The 20972-nt window shown below is 50.6% G+C and overlaps 2 protein-coding genes across 4 annotated transcripts; both read right to left on the bottom strand.

Annotated features, from left to right (window-relative positions):
• Positions 1-5299: 5299 nt before the first annotated feature.
• HEXIM1 (HEXIM P-TEFb complex subunit 1) lies at positions 5300-11171 on the bottom strand. The gene has a single exon (XM_081110852.1). The coding sequence runs from the start codon at positions 9862-9864 to the stop codon at positions 8803-8805; it is 1062 nt and encodes a 353-aa protein (XP_080966978.1). The 5' UTR covers positions 9865-11171; the 3' UTR covers positions 5300-8802.
• A 3359-nt stretch (positions 11172-14530) lies between these two features.
• ACBD4 (acyl-CoA binding domain containing 4) lies at positions 14531-20972 on the bottom strand. 3 transcript variants are annotated; one of them, XM_081110849.1, is made up of 10 exons: positions 20910-20972; positions 20409-20541; positions 20039-20159; positions 19884-19968; positions 19488-19608; positions 19164-19250; positions 18789-18859; positions 18622-18700; positions 17790-17929; positions 14531-14991 (listed from the first exon to the last, which is right to left on the bottom strand). In XM_081110849.1, exons 2-10 carry the CDS (start codon positions 20497-20499, stop codon positions 14866-14868), a joined length of 921 nt encoding a protein of 306 aa, XP_080966975.1. In that variant the 5' UTR covers positions 20500-20541; positions 20910-20972; the 3' UTR covers positions 14531-14865. The 3 variants fall into 3 exon arrangements, with proteins under 3 accessions (XP_080966975.1, XP_080966976.1, XP_080966977.1); XM_081110850.1 differs by having other exon boundaries at positions 18622-18697; positions 20910-20951; XM_081110851.1 differs by lacking the exon at positions 19164-19250 and having other exon boundaries at positions 18622-18697; positions 20910-20970.

Genomic DNA, 20972 nt, shown 5'->3' with positions numbered 1-20972 from the left:
GGGGCGCTCTGGTCCTCGAGGTTTGTCCTGACCGGCGCCCATTCTCGGAACCACCTGGCCTCGTACGGCGCCAGCCACTTGGGGAAACTCCAAACAAAGTGTTTTCCCACTTCTCGTGAAAGTTTACATCACAGGGGCGTGGGTGTTGGGACACAAAATAACGTAGGAGTCGCCAGGACTCTGGAAATAAAAGGGGAGTGGCCCCTCTCGGAGGCTTCAGGAACATCTGTTTGCATTTTGAAATCTGAGCCATCACGTCTACCAAAACTTTTGGAGAAATGTCTGTCCCTCCTAGAGGGAAAAAAAAAACAAAAACGCAAGAATTCCCATGTAATCTTTATAAGACTTACAAATTCTTTCCAGTTTAAAACACTTTTCTCCCACCAACTAAACGGGGGAGTGTTTCGCCGCCGGTGCATTGTTACTGGGGAACCTCTATTTTGAAATGTCAGGTCATTAAACATCTCTTGTGTAGATCCTATGTTACTATTTTAGAATTTGCAGTTTGGAGCTGCTGCACACGCATGGAGTTTTGGGGAGAGGGGGCACCTGCTCTGAAAAACAACTCAGCCTGACATTGCAGCTGTAGTGGCTTCTTAAGGGTTGGAGTTCAGTGTGGAATTCCTCTTTGGAATTGCGGATTAAACTCCTTTCCTACTGCTGGAAATCTAAATGCAGGGAGGTTTATAGCTCAGGGATATATTTTTTTTAAGTATATTTATTGATTTTTCACAGAGAGGAAGGGAGAGGGATAGAGAGTCAGAAACATCGATCAGGGGCCTCCTGCACACTCCACTGGGGATGTGCCCGCAACCAAGGTACATGCCCTGGACCAGAATCGAACCCGGGACCCTTCAGTCCTCAGGCCGACGCTCTATCCACTGAGCCAAACCCATCAGGGCGCTCAGGGATATTTTAATAATTCTTTTACTAAAATGCCAGTTAAAATTATGCCTAGGCCCTAGCCGGTTTGGCTCAGTGGATAGAGCGTCGGCCTGCGGACTGAAGGGTCCCGGGTTCGATTCCGGTCAGGGGCATGTACCTGGGTTGCAGGCACATCCCCAGTGGAGTGTGCAGGAGGCAGCTGATCGATGTTTCTGACTCTGTATCCCTCTCCCTTCCTCTGTGTAAAAAATCAATAAAAAGTATAAAACAAAAATTATGCTTAGGTAGATTCTGAAGTAGGGGAGTGACTGGGCAGTGACTTCCTCTTTGAGGTTATCTTTTGAAGAATCTCATTGCCAGTTAGAGATGGTCAAATTTCTAAGTCTTTGGCCTTAATAGCAAGACACCGAATCCCTGCTCCTCTTTATAAAGTAAATGTTTTAAAAAGTTGTGAGAGTGACAGTTCCACAGCCTTAACAATTACCTCTACCCCCCAGCTATTCTCAGAGAAAGTCTTAGAACTGGATTGCAAAGATATGATCACATTGATTTCAGTTCTTTTTTTTTTTATTGCATAAAGTAATACAAAGGGTATTACATATGTGTCCATTTTTCCCCCCCACCCTAGACAGTCCCCTAGCCTCCCCTATCCCCCAGTGTCTTATGTCCATTGGTTATGCTTATATGCATGCATACAAGTCCTTTGGTTGATCTGATTTCAGTTCTTAATCGAACATTTGAACCACTTAATCCTAAATGAAGCTTCAGTACACTGGATTCATACTGTAGGTTGAGTTGGTTTACGTCATGTTCACTTTACACTGTTCTTCAGCTCAAGACTCTAGTTCGGAAAAGCTGACGCTAGCTTGGTAGGCGTTAAGTTAAATAGTCATAGAAGCTGAAAGGGGCTCTGAAGATTACCTTCGTGCTGCTTCTGTCAAGAATTTAATGGAGGAGGATCTCAGACTCTTGTGATTTATCCTCCATTTTCTAGTTAAACCTTTGGATGTTACTAAGTGGAGAATCCCTGGTACAGAAATTTGTTACTCATTTATAAAAATGAAAGCATATCCTCTTTAAGGTTTGACCCATAAGCTTTTCCATTCCTTGATAAGAAAAGTTGGAAATAAAACTAGTTTGGTTATTTACTGAACAAAACACAGGACTGGAAATTAGGAACTCCAAGTTCTATTTCTGTGTGCTACCACTGCCATGGTTTGTTTGGCTAGAGGCCAAATCCTAAAGATTAGGCCAAACTTTTGTTGCTGAGTCTATTCATCTAATGTTCAATCAAACCTTCGACTTCCTTCTCAGCTCGCTCCTTTCAGACGAGTTGCTTTGTAGTTTATGACAAATTCTACAATAGACTATTTTGTATATACCTCAGTTTCCTTTTTAACATTTTTATTTTTTATTGAATTTATTGGGTATGCCTCAGTTTCCTAATTTGAAAATGGTATTAATGCTACCTCATAAATGTTTGAGAAGTAACTGTTCTTCAGTAACCATTTGTCTAAACATTTACTTGCTATAACTTCCTTATTTGGGAACAGTAGCACTTCTGCTTTGAAGTTTATTTGGAGTAGTTGGGAGGTCTGCCTTACTGAAATGCGCCCATGGCAGTACAAAGGGTGCCCTGCCCCTCCAATAGGCTGAACGCGGGTCAATCTCTCAGGGTACCAAGCAGTTGTTGCCACAAAGTCCTGGATGTTGTACATTTGCCTGATGGTCCAACTTTTGGGGACTAGTTGGCTATGTGTGAGCATTAAGTAACAAACTTTGCTGAAGAGCTTTTTTTTATTTTTTTTAAATATATATTTTATTGATTTTTTACAGAGAAGAAGGGAGAGGGATAATTAGAAACATCGATCAGCTGCCTTCTGCACGCCCCCCACTGGGGATGTGCCTGCAACCAAGGTACATGCCTTTGACTGGAATCGAACCTGGGACCCTTCAGTCCGCAGGCCGACGCTCTATCCACTGAGCCAAACCAGTTCGGCTCAAGAGCTTTTAAATATATTTTTATTGATTTCAGAGAGGAAAAGAGAGAGAGAGAGAGAGAAACATCAATGATGAGAGAATCATTGATCAGCTGTCTTCTGGACGCCCCCTACTGGGGTTTGAGCCCACACCTGGGAATGTGCCCTTGACTGGATCGAACCTGGGACCCCTCAGTCCACAGGCCAGTGCTCTATCCACTGAGCCACACCAGCTAGGGCTCATTGGTTCTCTGCAGCAGGCCTCTTCAGAATGAAGATACTTGCTTCTGAACTATTTGATTTCTACAGTTAATTCATTTTCATTCTTCGTGTTTATTTTTTAAATATATTTTTATTGATTTCAGAGAGGAAGGGAGAGAGAGAAACATTAATGATAAGAGAGTATCACTGATGATCGGTCGCCTCCTGCGAGCCCTACTCTGGGGATGGAGCCTGCTACTCATGCATGTGCCCTGACTGGGAATCATCCATTTCCTCCTGGTTCATAGATCAATGCTCAACTACTGAGCCACACTGGCTGGGCTATTCTTTGTTTAGCTCTCACCATTCTCTATTTTCTGTCTTTCTAAGCTGTTCAAATGTTTGCTATTTTGTTAAGTACATTTTTAGTAATAACTAGAAAGGAAGGTAGAACTAACCTCTTACACATTCACTTCCATCCTCCAGTTTGGTCTCTGCCTTTGCCTGAAAATTATACTGGAGTTATCCAGATATGCAGAATTACATGTTTAGAGCAGGTTTCAGAATTTCAAATTAACCCCTTTTTATGACTCTGTGGAGGTTAGGACAAGTTCTGCTGAGTAGTTTATAAGAGCAGGGATGCTATCATTTTTTCAAATTATTTTGCATGGAGCACTCTAAAGCTTCAGGAATATTCTTTTTGCTCACTGCAGACCTAGGGCTTTTTAACACTTCACACAAAGTCAGTGAATGTGTCAAATAGAATATGACTTCAGAGGAGTGTTTGCAATTCCGTTCTGAATGTTTGTTCTTGGGAAAAAAAATGTGTAAGCCAATGTAACTTTTTTTTTTAATATAGTAGAGGCCTGTTGCACGAAAAGATTCGTGCAATGGGCTTTCCCTTCCCCAGCTGCCAGCACTGGTTTTCCTCCGGCACCTGGGACCCAGGCCTTCGCTCTGGCCAAAGCCGCCTTCAAGCCTTCGCTGCCCTGCCCGGCTGCCCCGGGTCAGGTCCCACACGGGACGCCCGCTGCCCCAGGTCACAGATAGCAGGCACGGATGGCAGCGGAGCAGGTGGAATGGCGCTGTCCCACCCTGCCTGCAGTATGCAAATTAGCCGCCATCTTTGTTGGTGATTAATTTGCATATCGTGCTGATTAGCCAGTGGGTGGTATAGCGAAGGTATGGTCAATTACCATCTTTGTCTATTCTTAGATAGGATTTTACTGATTTTTTACAGAGAGGAAGGGGGAGGGGTAGAGAGTCAGAAACATCGATGAGAGAGAAACATCGATTGGCTGCCTCCTGCACACCCCCTACTGGGGATGTGCCCGCAACCAAGGTACATGCCCCTGACCTTAATCGAACCCGGGACCCTTCAGTCCGCAGGCCGACGCTCTATCCACTGAACCAAACTGGTCAGGGCCCAATGTAACTGTTCTTGGTGCAGTATTAAAAGATCACACTATTTCAGCCAGAACCGGTTTGGCTCAGTGGATAGAAGGGTTCCAGGTTCGATTCCGGTCAAGGGCATGTACCTTGGTTGCGGGCACATCCCCAGTGGGGGGTGTGCAGGAGGCAGCTGATCGATGTTTCTCTAATTCTCTAACCCTCTCCCCTCCTCTCGGTAAAATATCAGTAATATTTTTTTAAAAAATCACACTATTTCAAAAGACTTACCAACAGTTTCCTGTAGCATCTCAACCATTTGAAAGAATTTTGATAATTGAACCAACTCTAAGAAAAACAAACAAGAAAAAGTTAATTCAGGAAGATTTGTAAAAGCTACAGCATTGATTTGTCTAAACCCAGCCTTTGTTTTTTCAACAAGAGATGGAAAGAAGTTGTAAGCTTTCCAATATTCAAAGACCACTGGCAAAACTTGGCCAAAGATTGAAACGTTCCCTCCTAGACCGTAGATCTGGTCCCATTTGCAAAGTGTGACTATTACACTTTGGTCAGCAGACTCCACTGTGTTCAGGTCCTAAATTTGACATTTTCTCTTAAAAATTACTTTTTATCCTAGCATCAACGATTTACACTTCATGTGGGAAAGAATAGTAAAGTGGAGTTTTATTCCAATGATCTTGTCAAATGTGAAAAAATAATTTTAAAAAACCACAACATACGCAGGTGTATCTAGTTAGGTACAAGTACCATCCTTACTCTAGCCAGCTTTTCCATCACACTATTGTGCATAGTCATTGCCAGCAATTCTGGGTGTAAGTGGCCAGGGGGACATGTGTAGTGTATTACCTAATGTTTGATTAAATATAGCCAGTTCTTGATTTTCTGAAAGTAAACTGTTGGATTGTGGATTTTTTTTTTTTAACTTATTGGATTCACTCTTTGGTTTCTCTAATTTTTGAAGTCATTAGGATAAAGTATGTTTGTTTACATTTCCCCAAACAAAGGATTTTTATATTTATATAAAACATATTTTTATAAATCCTGGATGAAGTGAAGAAATACTGATCAGGTTGTGGGTTTGATTCCTAGTTGGACACGTACGGGAGACAACTGATCCATGTTTCTCTCCCTCCCTCCCTTCCTCTCTCTAAAGTCAATTAAAAAATCATCAGATAATAAAAAAAACAAAAACATCAAATGGGCAACTGCTATATGCATGTGTAAAACATTTTCATACTATTCGCTTAATACTTTTTTTAAAAATATATTTTATTGATTTTTTACAGAGAGGAAGGGAGAGAGATAGAGAGTTAGAAACATCGATGAGAGAGAATCATCGATCAGCTGCCTCCTGCACATCTCCTACTGGGGATGTGCCCGCAACCCAGGTACATGCCCTTGACCGGAATCGAACCTGGGACCTCTCAGTCCGCAGGCCGACGCTCTATCCACTGAGCCAAACCGGTTTCAGCCGTTTAATACTTTTAACAGTTCTGTGAAGTAGCCATAGCCCCCTTTTGCTGATGAAGAATGAGGCTCAGAGAGTTTGAGAGATGTGTCCAGGATTGCATTGCTAGCACATCTATGTTAAAGGTATGACTGGAACCCGGGGTCTTTGACTTCGAGTCTGGTCTAATTTTTACCATTTTCCTCTCTTTAGAGATACCTAGTCTATTTTTCAGAAATAAACTAATCGAACTCCCTGGCTTTTTCTCCTCACACTGAAATCTGAAGGTACCTGTCTCCTGAGAGCCTCTTTTATGTTCTAGGCTAGCCCAAGAAAAGTTTTCTTACTGAGGGGAGGATTAAGCTATGCAGCCAGTTGTCTCAAAGTTTAGGCAGTGCTTTGTCCTGGGTAGATATCCAGGCCCAGTATTAGAAACTGAAATTGCCAATGTGTAAGCATGGTCTTTTGTGTTGAAATGTTTGGCAGGAGATACTTTAGTGAAAGAGTAGAGTGGATTTGAGCATATCTGTCATCACAACCCCCGTTAATATAGGTAATTCAGTCTTCTGCCCTGAGAGCAATAGACTAGTCAACTCTTTCAATGTAGAAAGTGTTGATAGAAACTCCTATTTCACACAAAACTCATCATTCCAAGAATATAAATGCAATAAATATAGTAAAATACCAGTGCCTTTGAAAGCAGAATTCAGAAAGTTGTGTAGCTCAAGATAGCAAATTTATGAGTTAAATATATTTTTAAAAACGGGACTGCATTTGTCTCCTAAGAGTAAAACATACAGTATTTTCTGATAAATGTACTTGTAAAGTCTCTCCAAGACTAATAGTAGGGGAAACAGGATTCTTTGACATCAATCTGTCTTCAGAAGAGGTTCTGAAATTAGAGGTTATCACTGCTGCATTGCATCCTTGTGCAATCAAAACGAGGCTTCTGCTCCGCACTAAAAGCCAGAGGGCAGTGTCGCTGCCCTTCCATCAAGCAGCGCTGTTTCTGGGACTGCTGCATGATGTCATAGTAGAAGAAATACTAAAAACACGAAGAAAACTATTTCAAATTAGACATTTAATGTAAATTTTAGGCCAAAGGAAAAACTGATTATACATTGTCTCCCATGGGCCATTACCAGAATAGGGCCAGAGGCCAGCTCAGTCCAGCTTTGAGGGCCCTGAGTCAGTCTTGACCAGCATAATTCCCCTTGACTCACTGGTTTGTGTATGCTCCTTATGCATCATAAGGTGCGCTTCACTCTTGAAGTTCCACCACCTCCACTGTTTACCTGCAAAAGGATCTACGTAGTGGGAGGCTTTTCCCTTTCCCGGAAGGGGTTTTTAAACCTTCAAGTTTGACAATCTTATTCTCTTGAACCCTTTCCCTGGAAAAGTGTACATATAACACAAGTCTACATATAATTTTATGGGGTTTGTGGGCCCCAAGGCTCCCTATGGTTCCTAAGGCCCCAAGTTAAGGAACCCCTGTGCTAGTGATTTGAGTGGTGCAGTCACCCTAAGGAAACGGCAGCTGAAGGTGATGGGCAGGAGGGAACAGTCCTAATTTCTTACTATTTTGATTTGTGGGCAGAAATTCTTAGGGTCTCCCTGCATTTTCAAGATCAGAACTATTCAAGAATTGCTATCAGCGCAGTTTAGGAGACTGAGAATAGCAGCTGTACAGGAAATACGTGCAGGGTTCTCAGCCCCCAAGGAGTTAATTTAGCTCTTTAACCAGAAGCTTTATATTTGACTTGCAGTGAGGGGGGCATTTATAATTACAGTTCTACCCTCATAGAAAGGTGGGCAGCTCCTATTCCTTTTTTTTTTTTTTTTTTGGTATAGGGAGCACCCTAAGTATTCGACAAGTAGGGTAAGTCCTTGGAATGCTCCAAACAGCTTTCTTTTATAAATCCAATATCCCCTATCTCTAAACATTTTAACATAAAGAGCTGCCCGATAAGGTTATCCAGCCATTGTTTGCATTAAGCAATAGGTTTACCTAGAGCCTCTTCCAGGTAGGTATCTAGGAGCTCCTTCCAATCTCAAAGGGGAGGGGAGAGGAGGCGGGTGGGGTGGAGATTACTAAAAACCTACTGTAGGAATGAAATGAGGCTGTCAGTTGTCTCACTGCCAAATTAGATGTTTATTTTTGTTAATAGACTTTTGAATGGCTAGTGAGCAGAATTAAATTTTAAGCTCCCAATTGTAGCCACTTTCTACTCCCCAAACACCCAATACTGGTTTATTTCTCCAGCATCGGGAAGGAAAACCAAGGCACTAGGAAGCAAGCACACTAAGTTAGAAGCTATTTAAATCTTTATATTTTGCCTGAACTATATATTGTAGCACACAAGAACTCATTCAAGAGGAAAATCAGCACATTGAAAATTCTTCCATTAAGAGATTTCTTCCAAACAAATTTAATAACTTCTTTACCTCCCCAAAATGCAATCGCATAAATCAGCACTATTTTGAATTAGTTCTAGAAATCACACTTAAACTATGTTACATTTACAAATATTAAATTTATTATAACTAGAATGAATTTAATGGTTCTCAGATTTGGCCACCTTATAGATCAGCTTGAGAGGATTTTTAACAGAAAATGCATTGTAACTTGGTCAAATTACACATAAAAAAAAACAACCTTCTAAAAAGAAAAGTAACGCATCCCTCAGTTTCACATAATTAAAGAACAGGAGAAAGCACGCAAGCTACAGCATAGCTAAATTTACCAAACCAAAGCCGGGGGGATTTTCTCTTCTGATTATGTGTCATAAAAACGTCCACTGTCTTATATACACATGTATATAATGTTACATTCCATCACTGTAAAAAGTCCCCTTTGTCCCTCCCCTCCGAAGTTTCAGTCTAGTCCCCAAACTTGGACAGCGGCGCCCGCTCCTGCTGCCGGTGCAGTTGGTTCTCCGTCAGCAGCTGCAGGTTCTCGGCGCGCAGCCGGTCCAGCTCCAGCTCCAGCTCCCGGACGCGCGCGTCGTCGCCGCCGCCCAGCCGCTTGCTTTCCAGCCGCAACCGGTTGTTCTCGTCCTCCATGCGAGAGAGGCACTTCTCCAGCTCCAGGTACTCCCTGATGAGCTCCTGCTTGCTCATGTTCTGCAGGCTCTCCGCGTGGAACCGCTCGTACGTCTCCGAGAAGTCCCGCTGCAGAAACTCGCTGCCGTCGCCGCCCATCCCGTCGCTGCCCCCGTCCTCCTCGCCCGCCTCTTCCATGAACTCTTCGTCGCTGGTGTCCGACTTGGCCGCAGCCCGCTTGGGGTAGAAGCCGGTTTTGAGGTCCGGCTCCTCCTGGTCGTGATCATCCATGAGGAACTGCGTGGTGTTATAGGGCGCCACCGGCTGGCCCTTGGCGAACATCTCGGCTCGAACCCTCGAAGCTCGAAGACTCTGTTTCTCGTCGAACTTTCTCTTCTCCTCCCAAGTCAGCTTGTAGTACGGCTTCCAGTGCCGCTTCTTCTTGGAAGGGCGTCGCCTGTGTTTCTTCTTGCCCAGCTGTCTCTGCTGCTGTTTCCACGACTCCTCGCCTCCAGCGGCAGGAGCCCCCAACTTGTTGGCTTCGGAGAGCGGCTCGGTCTCGGGCCGCTGTTCCCCTCCCGCTGGCGGCGGGGCGGGTCCGCCAGCGGACAAGTCATCTCCATTCTGGCCCTTTTCGTCCGCTTCCAGGCAGCTAGGTTCTGGACAGACCTGGGTTGGCAAAGGAGACGGCTGGGGGTCCAGGCTCCCTTCCCCCTCTGGCCCTGGACGGCCCCCCGGCTGGGGGAGCGCTCTTGCTTGCCACCTACTGTCGTCCTCGGGCACCGGCTCCTCTGCGCCCGGGGGGCGGTCGGGGTTCCGCTCTTCGTGGACAGCATCAGCACCTGCACAGTTGCCAGTTTGAGGCTGGTGCTGAAATTCCGACACGAGTGGCTCGGCCATGGCAACAAGAGTCCTCAAAGTTTGGAGAATTTTGGCTGCAAGTCCTTGAAGAAAAAAGAGGTTTTTCTTTTCTTGAAAAAAATGTCCAACAGATTCCAATTCGGTAATTCCTGCAGTGATGCCTTCAGCTGGTCCTGTCAGCAAACTCCAATTGCAACTTGGGGGCGCTCAAGTCAGTAAAGGGTTAAGCGCCACCGCGCGATCAGCTAAGCAGGTCCAAAGGGGTGCAGCAGCAGGAACAGCACGTAATGTACGAAGGGGGTCGGCCGCGAGCCCCCCCGCAGAGCGCCCCCCACGATGGAGGAATTGGTGGGCTAGATGAGGTTAAGTCCAGTGGGTTAAACCCAGCCCCGAAGGGGTTAAAACTACCCGATGACGCTGCCTCTGAGGGGCCGGACCCACAAAGGGTTAAATCCCCTGCCGCAGAGCTCACAAGGGGTTAAGGTCCCAGAGCCACCTCCTCCCACTTCCACGGGTGTCGCTCCAACCCGAGCTCCCAGTTCCTTAGGCCGGGCCGGAGCCTCATCCGAGGACAGACAAACTCATCTCCCCTTTGGCTCAATGCTCTGCTCAGCTCAGTTCTCCTCCTCTCTTCCTCCCTCCCTCCCTCCTCCCCCTCCCGACAGCTCTTCCGCCTCCTCCCCCAGCTGCCCCTCCCAACCTGCCTCCCCACCTGCCAACTTCCAACTGCTGCCTCCCAGCGCTCGGCGCCGCTTTTATATAGAAGCTTGGCCGCCGCCCATGCGCATGCGTGCTGGGGTCCCCATCGCTGGACGCTGGGACTCGTAGTCCCCATGTTTGCGGCCCGCCGCTACACGCGCCGTGCGACGTAGCCAATGCCAGGTCGCGTAAGGAGCGTCTCCCAGGCCGCCGCCCTCCGCCGCCTGTCCCTCGCTGGGAAAACGTGAGTGCCCATTGGCTAACAGTCACACGTTGCGCGGAGGAGGAAAGCCAATGCAGAGAGGGGGCGGGCTCTGGACCGTACCATTCCGCTTCAGGAATACGAGAAGGTTCGAAGGTCTGTGAGGGCCCACACAGAATATTTTAATGCAAAGGTGCGTCTTAAAGCATGCTATCGTATTCTGTACTCAGTGAAAAGGTGCCGAAGGTCGTAATCATTTGTTAACTGGGTCAAAAAAATGGTTTACTCCTAAAAAGTAGTCCCTAAAGTGTAAAAAAAATTAAGTCTTATAAAGAGACCTATGGGCCCATGGCTGGTAGCTCTCGATTCTTAAGATTACGGGAATGTTTTAAAAGTGTATTGCTAGAACCTCGGACTGACGATTGCGGACGGATATTGTGACACATTTTGCAAAAAAATGAAAAGCGCATGAAGAAGTAAACAAATGAAGTATAAAAAGTGCCGCCTTAAAGGGACAGTGTGACTGCGTTAGCACAGCAACGTCGGACTAGGCCTCGGAGGTGAGAAGGCAGGTTCGAGTCCCGAGCGACGTCCACCCGCGGACTGGCCTCGAGACCTAGGGGGGACGTGGCCCAGCCCCAGCCCCAGCGTGGCCATTCGGTGCCGCCGCTGCCCCGGGGAGGCCGCCGCTGCCAGACGGTGGCCTGAGACAGCCTCTCGCCGGGCCGGTATCCGGGGAGCGCGGGGTGTGCGCCCGGGGCTCCCTGGAAACCCCGGGGTAGGAAGGCCTCGCCCCCCCCCGCCCCCCACCCCCCCGGGGCCTCAGCTTCTAGCGAAGAAAATGGCCTCTTGGGGCCGACGTGGTCTGTGCAGAGCATTTCCTGAGACGGACAGGGGAGTCGGGCCCGCTGGTGAACTCCTTGTTGGTGAATTAAGTAAATAATAGTGGGTTTAATCAACCCTGGCTCCCTGAGAGGAGGGGTATCGCCTGCAGAGGCGCTTCCTCGGCAGTGGGTGCGGGGCAACACCGGGCGGGGAGCAGCCAGAGGCTCCCCAAGGAGGAGGCTTTATCCCGAAACGGGGGCGGGGGCTTGGCCCCGACGGGATAGATTCATGGGGAGCAGCGGGAGGAAGGCTTGTTCTCGAGAACGTTCTCCGGATTCCGAGCACCTGCCCCAAGGACAGGGCCGGGGAGCAGCTCAGCCCTTTGGTCCTCATTACTTAGGCCTAAGCCCATCCTAATCGTCACTTCTCCCTCCCACACACCCAGCGACGTTCTGATGATTTCTCCCTTAAGAGCAGGAGCGGCTGACATCCCAACAGCTCTTCACCGGATCGTGTGCTTTTACCGCAGAACCGTTTGACCCCACCACAGCCCAGGGAGAAAGGATAGAAATGACTGCCTCCATCTTAGGGATGGAAAGTCTCTAAGACTCAGAGGAATTAAGTGACTTGTCCAAGGTCACATGACAACGAAGTGTGACGGCCTCTGTGACCCCCGGGCCATTTTTCTTTGTCACAAACACAGAATTCCTTTTTCCCCCCAACAACTCTAGATTTAGTTCCTTTTCATCCCTAACAACTTCAGCATACTCCAGGCCCCCTTCATTTAGCAAAGATCTGTTAGGAGGGCCTGATATTTAACATGCCATCCTTGCTGCCCAGAGGCTGCGTACAGAGGCCGTCAAACAGCCAAAGTGGCAGGGGACAGACACCAGCGGGGAGCCGGTGGGCCCCGCTGCGGAGGAGCGGACGGTCGTGTGCAGGTTTCCAGGGGAAGTGACTTCCTAGCTGTCTTTGCAGGATGAATGGTTTCCAGGCAAAGTGGCACAAAGAAGGGCATTCCCTGAAGAGCAAGCCTCCGTTCAGGAGTGGTTCTGTGGGAAAGTGGCGAGGGCATGCCCAAAGGGAGAGGCGGGCGGGAGTGCCTGTGGGGCAGGGCCGGGTGTTCTGAAATGGCTGAGAACTCAGTCCATCTGACAAGCCTGCCTTCTGCGCTGCTCCCTCCGTCCAGCAGGAGGTGCCTCGCACTGGGAGCACCGGGTGGGCGCCAGGGCCTCCCTGGAAACCCCGGGGCAGGAGGGCCTCCCCCTGGGGCCTCATCTTCCATCAGGGAGTCCGAGACCTCCAGTTTGTTACCACAGTTTTAGACTCCCAAGGACTCCTGGGTACCCTTCATCCGGGAATCTGGAAGGTACAGCTGAGCCCAGCCTGTTTTCTGGACAGGGCTCAGCTGTATGGACTCATTTGTCATTTTGGGGTTCCCAGACGAATAGGTGTGGAATTCTAGAATGCTGTCAAACAGGAGGCCAGGCCCTTACTCTTAGCTGAGTTTTAACCCGTTGCCAGGCATTTTACATACCCTGGTCCTTTAAACCCCAGGACTGCCTTATGGTCACCATCTTTATTTCACAAACAAGACAACCCAGGCTCAGAGCAATCAAGATCTTGTCTTGCCCGGCCGGTGTGCCTCAGTGGTTGAGTGTAAACCTATGAACCAGGAGGTCATGGTTCAGTTCCAATCGGGGCATGTGACTGGACTCCATCCCCACTCGGGGGCATGCAGGAGGCAGCAGATCGATGATTCTCATCATTTGATGTTTCTATCCCTCTCCCTCTCTGAAATCAATAAAAAAAATATTTTTAAAAGATCTGGTCTTGCCCAAGTCGCAACAATTAGTGTGTGCAAGTGGTGGAGCTGGCTTCCACTCCACCCTGCATCCCCAGCACGTCTGTCCCTCTCCCCCTGCCCTGCTGTGGCCTCGACTGTAACCCTGGGCCAGCTTGGAGCAGCGCGGCCATGTGTCTGTCCGGAGGGATCCGCCTTGAGAACAGGACTGAGGATAAAAGAGAGATGGCCGAGCCGGGAGTGTGGGCAAGGCCAAGGCTGACCCCGGTAACTCAGGAGCTTAAGGATCTCCAGGGAGGGGCATTCAGAGCTACTCTTCCTCGCCCAGGTGGCAGCAACAGGGGTCTCCAGGCTGCTGCGGCCCTGCACGGGGGACGTGGCCAGTGGCCTGAGCGCCAACATGGCCTGGGCAGGGCTGGTGCTGACCCAGGGAGGCCGGAGTTGCTAGGAGGTGAGAAGGATAAATGTCACTGGGAGGTCTGTGCCCGCTCGGGCTTCTGCCCGCACCAAAGAGGGGCTCCTGGCGCGGGTCCCGCCCCGCCCCCATGCCTACGGGCGGGGCAAAGGCTCCCACTGGGTCTTGGCCTTCCAGAAAGTTCCCTGGGAAAGCCCAGGGGGAGATCACGGGAAGGGGGCACTTCCCTACGCGCCCACCCCGGGAGCAGGGGAGCAGCCGTTCTTGTCTACGGGTGACCTCCCTCTGGGCCCCTACCCCCGGCGGGTGCGGCCCGCGCCCCTCCCAGGACCCCCTGCCCCCCACCCCGGCTCTGTGCTCCCTTCACTCTCCGTGGAGGAGGGACAGCCTTCCCCAGAAGCATCACCCAGGGGCCTCTCGGTTGTCGAAGGGACACGGGGTGGGGGAGCAGGGGAGGGACTGTGCCTCCGGCGCTCGGGACTCGACTTCCGCCTCACTTCGCAGATGGCAGAAGATTGTTTTATTTTATTTAGTGAAACATTCATTTGTGAGTGAATCTTCAGAGAAGACGTCCTGAGTGTGCGCGGGAGAGGAAGGCCAGCACACGGAGCGCGCGCCCTCCCGGGGCCTGCTCTCCGCCTTCCCCCGGCTCGGCGGGGCCTCCCCCAGCCCCCAGCCCCCAGGCAACCAATCCCGGGACCCGGCCCAACCCAACCTGCCCGACAGCCGGGCCTCCGCGGGGAGAGGCTGGGCCGGGAGGAGTCAGGTGACCCAGGGTTGGGGCGGACAGACGCAGAGATGGGCAGTCCCGCCCCCAGGACGGGCACTGCCACTGCAGCCTTCCCAGGAAACCCGGGGTGGACTGGGGAGGGGGGAGGGGGTGCGGGGGGGGGGGGAGCATCCCGTGAAGCTGCGGGAAGGGTGGGGTCTTATTTGCCGTGCTCCCCATTAGGGGAGGGGTGCCAAGGCAAACACTGATTGGTAGTGGTGGCGGGTGGGGTTAACGCTGTTCTCTTAAACCCTGGCAGGCTCCGGGCACAGCCGGACTGGGGGCACACAGCCTCCTTCGCTGGCTGCCGACTCCTCCATTGAGAGTCACCTCTTCAGGGTCCGAAACTGCCTGACGAGCCACTGGACAATGAAGGGCCACAGGAGGAGGAAGAGCAGCGTAGGACCTGAGAGCCTGGGGGGCGAAGGCCGAGCACCGGACGGGCGCCTCTGCTGCCAAGAAGGGGGGACAGAGTCAGAGGCCAGCCCAGCCTCAGCACAGCCGGCCCTCCCCAGGAACCTGCTTCCCCAACTCAGGTCTAGAGGCCTGGAGCAGAGAAGTCCTGCCCCCACGTCCGCACCACTGGAAGGGAGGATCCTGGGGTTCCTAGTGTGTCCCTGACAGATGAGCTCCAACTCACGTCCACACCCTCCTCCAGGGCGATCCCCGGTGCCAAGAGGGCTGCAGGCTGGAGGGGCTGCCAGGTGGAGGGACTGGCTTCCAGGCTGTTTCCTCTGGGCCACAAAGCAATGGCCCCCTTGGTGTGGCCTTAAGACCCTCATATTATAAAGGATGTGCCACATATTTCAAATGAGGACCCCAGAGTGCTAAGATTTTAATCTCTAAATATTTTTTGCTAAAAGGAGCCAGGACTCCTTGGAAAAGTGGCTGATTCCAGGTCTGGAGCAGGAAAGGTAGAGGTGAATGAAAGCAAGGAAGCTTTTAGGGATTAATGAGGTCATGATAGGACCCAACTTGAAAGGGTCTCCACTGACCAAAGTTGTGACAATCTGAGCATTAAAAAGAATGATTGCAGTTGATTAAAGTCCTTTAAAAATATTATTAGTCCTAGTCAGTTGCTCAGTGGATAGCGCATCGGCCTGCAGATCAAGGGGTCCTGGGCTCGATTCCAGTCAAGGGCACGGACTTCGATTGCAGGCTCCTTCCCAGGCCCTGTTCAGGGCACATGCAGGAGGCAACCAATTGATGTATTTCTCTCACATTGATATTTCTCTGTTTTTCCCTCCCACTCTCTCTAAAAATCAATGGAAAAATATCCTGGGGTGAGAATTTTTTTAAAAAAAGATAATTAAAGAGAATAAGCTCAGATGCTGCCTTTTCATAAGGCACTGTGTTTCAGGGAAATCCTAGATGATCAAGACAACTACAGCCCTGACCGGTTTGGCTCAGTGGCTAGAGCGTCGGCCTGCGGACTGAAGAGTCCCAGGTTCAATTCTGATCAAGGGCATGTACCTTGATTGCGGGCACATCCCCAGTAGCTGTCGATGTTTCTCTCTCATGGATGTTTCTAACTCTCTATCCCTCTCCCTTCCTCTGTAAAAAATCAATAAAATATATTTTTTTTTAAAAAAAGGAAAACTACCATGGGGGGATGAGGACACATTTGTAATACCTTAACTAATAATAAAAAAAAATTTAAAAAAAGAAAACTACAGAAAAATAACAGCTAATTTAAAAGTAAACCTTTTTGCAACTACTAAATAAATTATTGATTCAGGCAAGGATTACCTACCAATTGTTGTCAAAACCTGTGTGACAAATGGGGTAGACAGAGCACTGGACATTCACTGGCTCCAAGAGAAAAAGCTGACTTTACAATAGTGGGACCAGGCTGCCACCCCTTTACCCGTGCTAGTGGTCCATGTCAGGGTCATTAAGGGCAGGACATGGACATGTGTGCCCTGAGGCGAAGGACGTCACCTCCGATGAAATCTGGTCGTGTAAGCCGCCTGCCAGGATGCGGATAGACCCAAAACGTGGGACAGTTCGACAGGACCACTGGCTGTCTCATTAGCAAGTTAGTAGCAAGAAAAAGGGACTGGTCTGGGTTAAAATATTCTCAAAAGGACAGCAATTAGATGCCGCATGTACTCCTGGGCTGGACAGACAGAGCAGCTGGAAAAGGCAGTTTTGGGACAACTGGAGAAATTTGAATTTGTATTGGCCATGTGATGATATGAAGGAATTATTGTGTGTGATAACAGATAATAGAATGTTTTTGTTTTTAGAGATGCAAACCCAAGTATTTCAGGGTGGAACTCTTTAAACTCTTTAGCATATAAAATTAGTAAAAGGTAAACAAAATATAAAAAGCCTCAGAGGGTGGTGGGGATGGTGTTGAAATGTTAGCCACTGTGAATGTGAGGAAATTCCTGCCACCCTGGTTGATACTCACTGTGCCAAAGGGATTAGGGGTCACCCAAATGACTGCCCACATCCAGCAACTCAGCCCTCGCCTGCCCCCACCAACCCAGGCTTCTCAAGAACAGATCCACTCAGAGTTAATGGTGGGTGCCAGCTCTGGAGACAGGCAGAGCTAGGGCCACTCCCAGTTCCATCACGTAATGTTAAGAATAATACTAATCACAATGAACTCCATTCCAGGAGGTCGTTGTGTGTGCTGAGCTCAGGGGAGTAACAACGAGTATTATCTAATCCTCACAGCAGCTCTGTGAGAGTCTTCCCGGCTGTTACTCAACCTCTCAGAGCCTTGGTTTCCTCGTCTGTAACAGGGAAATGAAAGCCTATTTCACAGGGTTGTTGTGTGGATTAAGTGAGATAATGCAACTAATGGTATTTGGCACATAGATGGGGTCCAGAAATGGCAGAAGCCGAGGTGTAAGGGGCAAGCAGATCTTGGAGTCCAGGGGGGAGTGAGGAATGCAAGGGCTGAACTGTTTGGAAGTAAACCCTAAATCTGGGAACAGAAGTCCAACTGAGGAACAACAGGGACCCCCAGCCCCAAGGCAAAGAGCAGACACATCCTGGCCCTTCCAACTGTTGGAATTAGTCCTCCTGCTCAGTGTCTCTTCAAGCAAAGGGAGGTGAGGGCAGGAAAAGAGGAAGCGCTTCAGAGTCCCTGCCTGCAGTGTGAATCACGCCAGTCTCTGGAGGAGGCAAAGGTGCGGGCAGGTAGAGATGTGGGGACAAAGAAGTGGCTGGATGAAGAGCCTAGGACAGAGACCTTCAGAGCTCTGCCCCGATCCTGCCCCAGGCCTGGGGGGCTCACCTCCTCGCGGGGGGCAGGCATGCTCTCCAGGCTTTGCAGTCTCCCCTGGACATCCCGCATGCTCTCCTGCAGCGCTCGAACTGTCCCCACCAGCCATGAGTCCAATTCCTGGGGCCCCGGCAGGCTGCCTCTCAACCCCTCTGCGGAAAACGGACACATAGGGAAGAAGACTCAGGAGGCAACTCAGCCAGGGGCAGGGTGTGGGCAGGCTGGGGCAGGTCCAGGAAAAAGTAAGAGTAGGGCACAATTGCTTGTACCAAGTGTGACTTTTGTAAAGTCCATCCACATGGCTGAGTAACAGGCTACCAGGAGTAGCTGTGTGACTTTGGGCAAGTCACTAACTTCTCTGAGCCTCTTTTTATCATCTGAAAATTAGGAAAAGATATCATCTCCCTCACAGGGCTGCTGGCTCAAAGGAATAAAGGAGATGACATTTATGAAAGTGCCCTTTACTGGACGTTATAGAAGGGAATAGGGCAGAACTCATTATTGTCTTTTGAAAGTCCAAAATGGGAGGCCCAGAGAAAAGAGAGAGAGAGTCTGACTCCCAAAGCCATGTCGCTGCAGCTATGTGGGAGGCTAGCACTTCCTGCCCCAGCTATCCTTCCTCAGTGCCTGATGGCTCCTGATGGCCTTCAGGGAGAGAAGGCCAGGCAAGGACTTTGCCCATCCAGTGTCCGGCTGTTTGGCAACCCTTCCTGGGCATAGGCTGCTCTCTCCAGTTCCCAGAACTAGACTTTCATCTCTGCCCCAAGAGGGCAGCCAAGGAAGGGCCTGGGCATTAGAACCATGGGGCAGGCAGAAGGGGGTTAAGGGTCAAACAGTGATTCACCTTTCCCTGTTGGGGGCACAGGGCTGTGTCTGCTGTCAGGCTCTCCTCCAGGGGCGCCCTTCTGCTCTGCCCACACCTGCTGGGATAAGTCACAAGGTCCAAAGGGAGCAGTGGGAGCAGCCAGGGCAGAGTTGGGTGGGAGAGGGAAGATCCAGGGGTTATCTCACCAGCTCAGGCTCCAGCTGCTCCAGGGAATCACAGAAAACCTCGGGGTCCGGGTCCCTGGGTGGCTGAGACTCTGGGGAGGGTGCAGGTAGGTTAGTGACCAGAGGAAAGCTATGGAGGGAGGGAAGGAGTGTAGAACTGGGCAGATACTGCCATAAGAGGCACAGATGGGTCCTAGAAGTGAGGCCCTAGATTCTAGAACAAAAGTCTCAGAAACTTCCTCCTGGCTTCCCCTGGAGCATAGGAAGTCTCTATCTGTGGGCATGAGGTATGATGGGCACAGCATGGCATCCAGCCTTCTCCCCTTCACCACACCAGGAGGTCTTCCCCATCCCTGGCCTGTATGTGGCCTCTACCCCTCCTTCCCAACCACTGACCTGGGCTTGGGGGTGCTGGTTCCTTGGGAAGGCAGGGAGACTCTGGGGTAGTCCCAGTATCTCCATTCAGTACCTGCTCTTCAAAACCTGCAGAGACATAGCACCCAGGGGTGGGGCTGGCGCCTCCCAGTGAGCTCAGACCTCTGTTCCCCATTAGCCACAGACACTGCCTGAGACCACCCCCTCGGGGCAGTAGTTGGGGTCCTTAAAGGGACATCACCTGGAGCCCTCTACCCCTGGGTCCCCCTCCAACGAGCAGCCCCTTCAGCCTGAACCTGACAATTGACCCACCACCTGCAAGGCTCCCGTCCTGGGGGTCCTGACCTGTGACCTTTCGCAGGATGGTTTCCGGGGGTCTCGGCATGTCAGGGATCACCTGGTACAGGGGCTCAAAGTAACCAAACATGTCGTCTGCCACCTCGCCCAGGGGCACTGTGTCGATCACCTGTAGGGGATAAGGTTTACTGGGGAATAGCTGGCCCCTTCCATCTCTGCCCTCCTATCCCTTTGAGCTGGGCCCTCCCCTCTGCTCCTGTTGTCATACCCCCCACCTCGTGCCTAGTCAGACCAGAGACAAGGTTGGGGGGACAGCATGAAGGTGGTAATTGCCATGGGGTGTCAACATGCAGGAAATATAATGGGAGCAACAATGGGAGGGTGGGGGGCAGGCCATCTGGCCGGGAGCTTAGGGACAGAGCGGAGCCCACAGCCTATGCCTACCTTCTGTGCCACCACCTTCATCTCAGTGATGTAGGCAAACATGGCCTCCTCCCTACTCATCTTGCCCAGGCTGTTCCAGGCATCCCTGGGGGCAGAGAGTTGTGAGAGGCTAGTTGACAACGGAGGCTTGTTTGCCCAGCCGGAGGGGAGCTCACCACTTATATCGTCCAATGGGGTCCCAGAACCCAGGCCGGGGAACCAGGCAGGGCCCCATGGTAGCCTGCTTGTAGTAGCTGTAGAATCGAAGCATCTCTTCATAGGAGGGGCGGTAATAACCTGGGCAGGAAGTTGGGGATTGGAGAGCAGAGCATCACCCCCCAGCTCCAAGAGGATGGAGGCTGGGGGGAACCACCCTAGGAGAAGGCAGAGATGGTGAGGGGTCTACAGGGGCAGGAGGTAGAGGGGACCCATCGGATGACCCAGGCAGAGACTCGTCTGCAGAAACTAAAGGGATCAGAGAGTCTCCTGGGAGAGCAGACCCCTGCCATCTTGACCCCCAAATGCAGGTCCCCGGCCCTCACTCACTGTTGTTCTTAGGCAGGTTCTGAATGACTCTGACTGCGGCCTGGAACTGTTTCTGGCAGTCCGGTTCCGGGATTTCTTTCTCGGTACCCATCTCCAGCTGCTCTGAGCCCTGGGACCCTACTTTTGCGCAACTCTGCAAGAACAAGCCTCCGTGGGAGCAGGCCTCCAGGGGCCACCCCGGCACACACCTCGACAAACCACTGTGATTCACTTTCCAGAGGGGCAAACTAAGCTCTTTAGAGACCTGAGCGAGATCCCCGAGGAGGTCAGAAGCTGTGGCTGCAGAGAGCCCTTTCCTACCCCAAGCAGGGTAGGGGCGGCTGGGGTAGGTGGAGAGGACCGCGGTAGGTGGGTGGAGAGGCAGGTGGTTAGGGTCGCAGGACCCCTTTAGATGCGCATCTACAACTCCTAGGCAGGCGATGGGCAAGCCGAGAGGAGTCAGGCAGGCGAGCGGCCCTCCCCCCGGGCCCCCGCACCCCGGCCCGGCAGCCTGACACTCACCCCGCGGAGACCCCTGCCCGGACACCTGGGTCCTCTCGCCACTAGCCGAGGGCTTCCTACTGA

Source organism: Myotis nattereri (genome assembly GCF_964212035.1).
Source record: "Myotis nattereri genome assembly, chromosome: 16".
NCBI classification, from domain to species: domain Eukaryota; kingdom Metazoa; phylum Chordata; class Mammalia; order Chiroptera; family Vespertilionidae; genus Myotis; species Myotis nattereri.
Note: the sequence above shows the minus strand (reverse complement) of the source record. Positions and strands in the feature narration are given on the sequence as shown.

What these genes read in the sequence shown, in the direction of transcription:
- HEXIM1 (XM_081110852.1), bottom strand. Translation starts at nt 9,864, where the DNA reads ATGGCCGAGCCACTCGTGTCGGAATTTCAGCACCAGCCTCAAACTGGC.
- ACBD4 (XM_081110849.1), bottom strand. Translation starts at nt 20,499, where the DNA reads ATGGGTACCGAGAAAGAAATCCCGGAACCGGACTGCCAGAAACAGTTC. An exon ending in ACCAGCACCCCCAAGCCCAG is followed by an intron (nt 18,860 to 19,163) that starts GTCAGTGGTTGG and finishes CACCCTCCCCAG; the next exon opens with AGTCTCAGCCACCCAGGGAC. An exon ending in TGCCTGCCCCCCGCGAGGAG is followed by an intron (nt 14,992 to 17,789) that starts GTGAGCCCCCCA and finishes CCTTCTTGGCAG; the next exon opens with CAGAGGCGCCCGTCCGGTGC.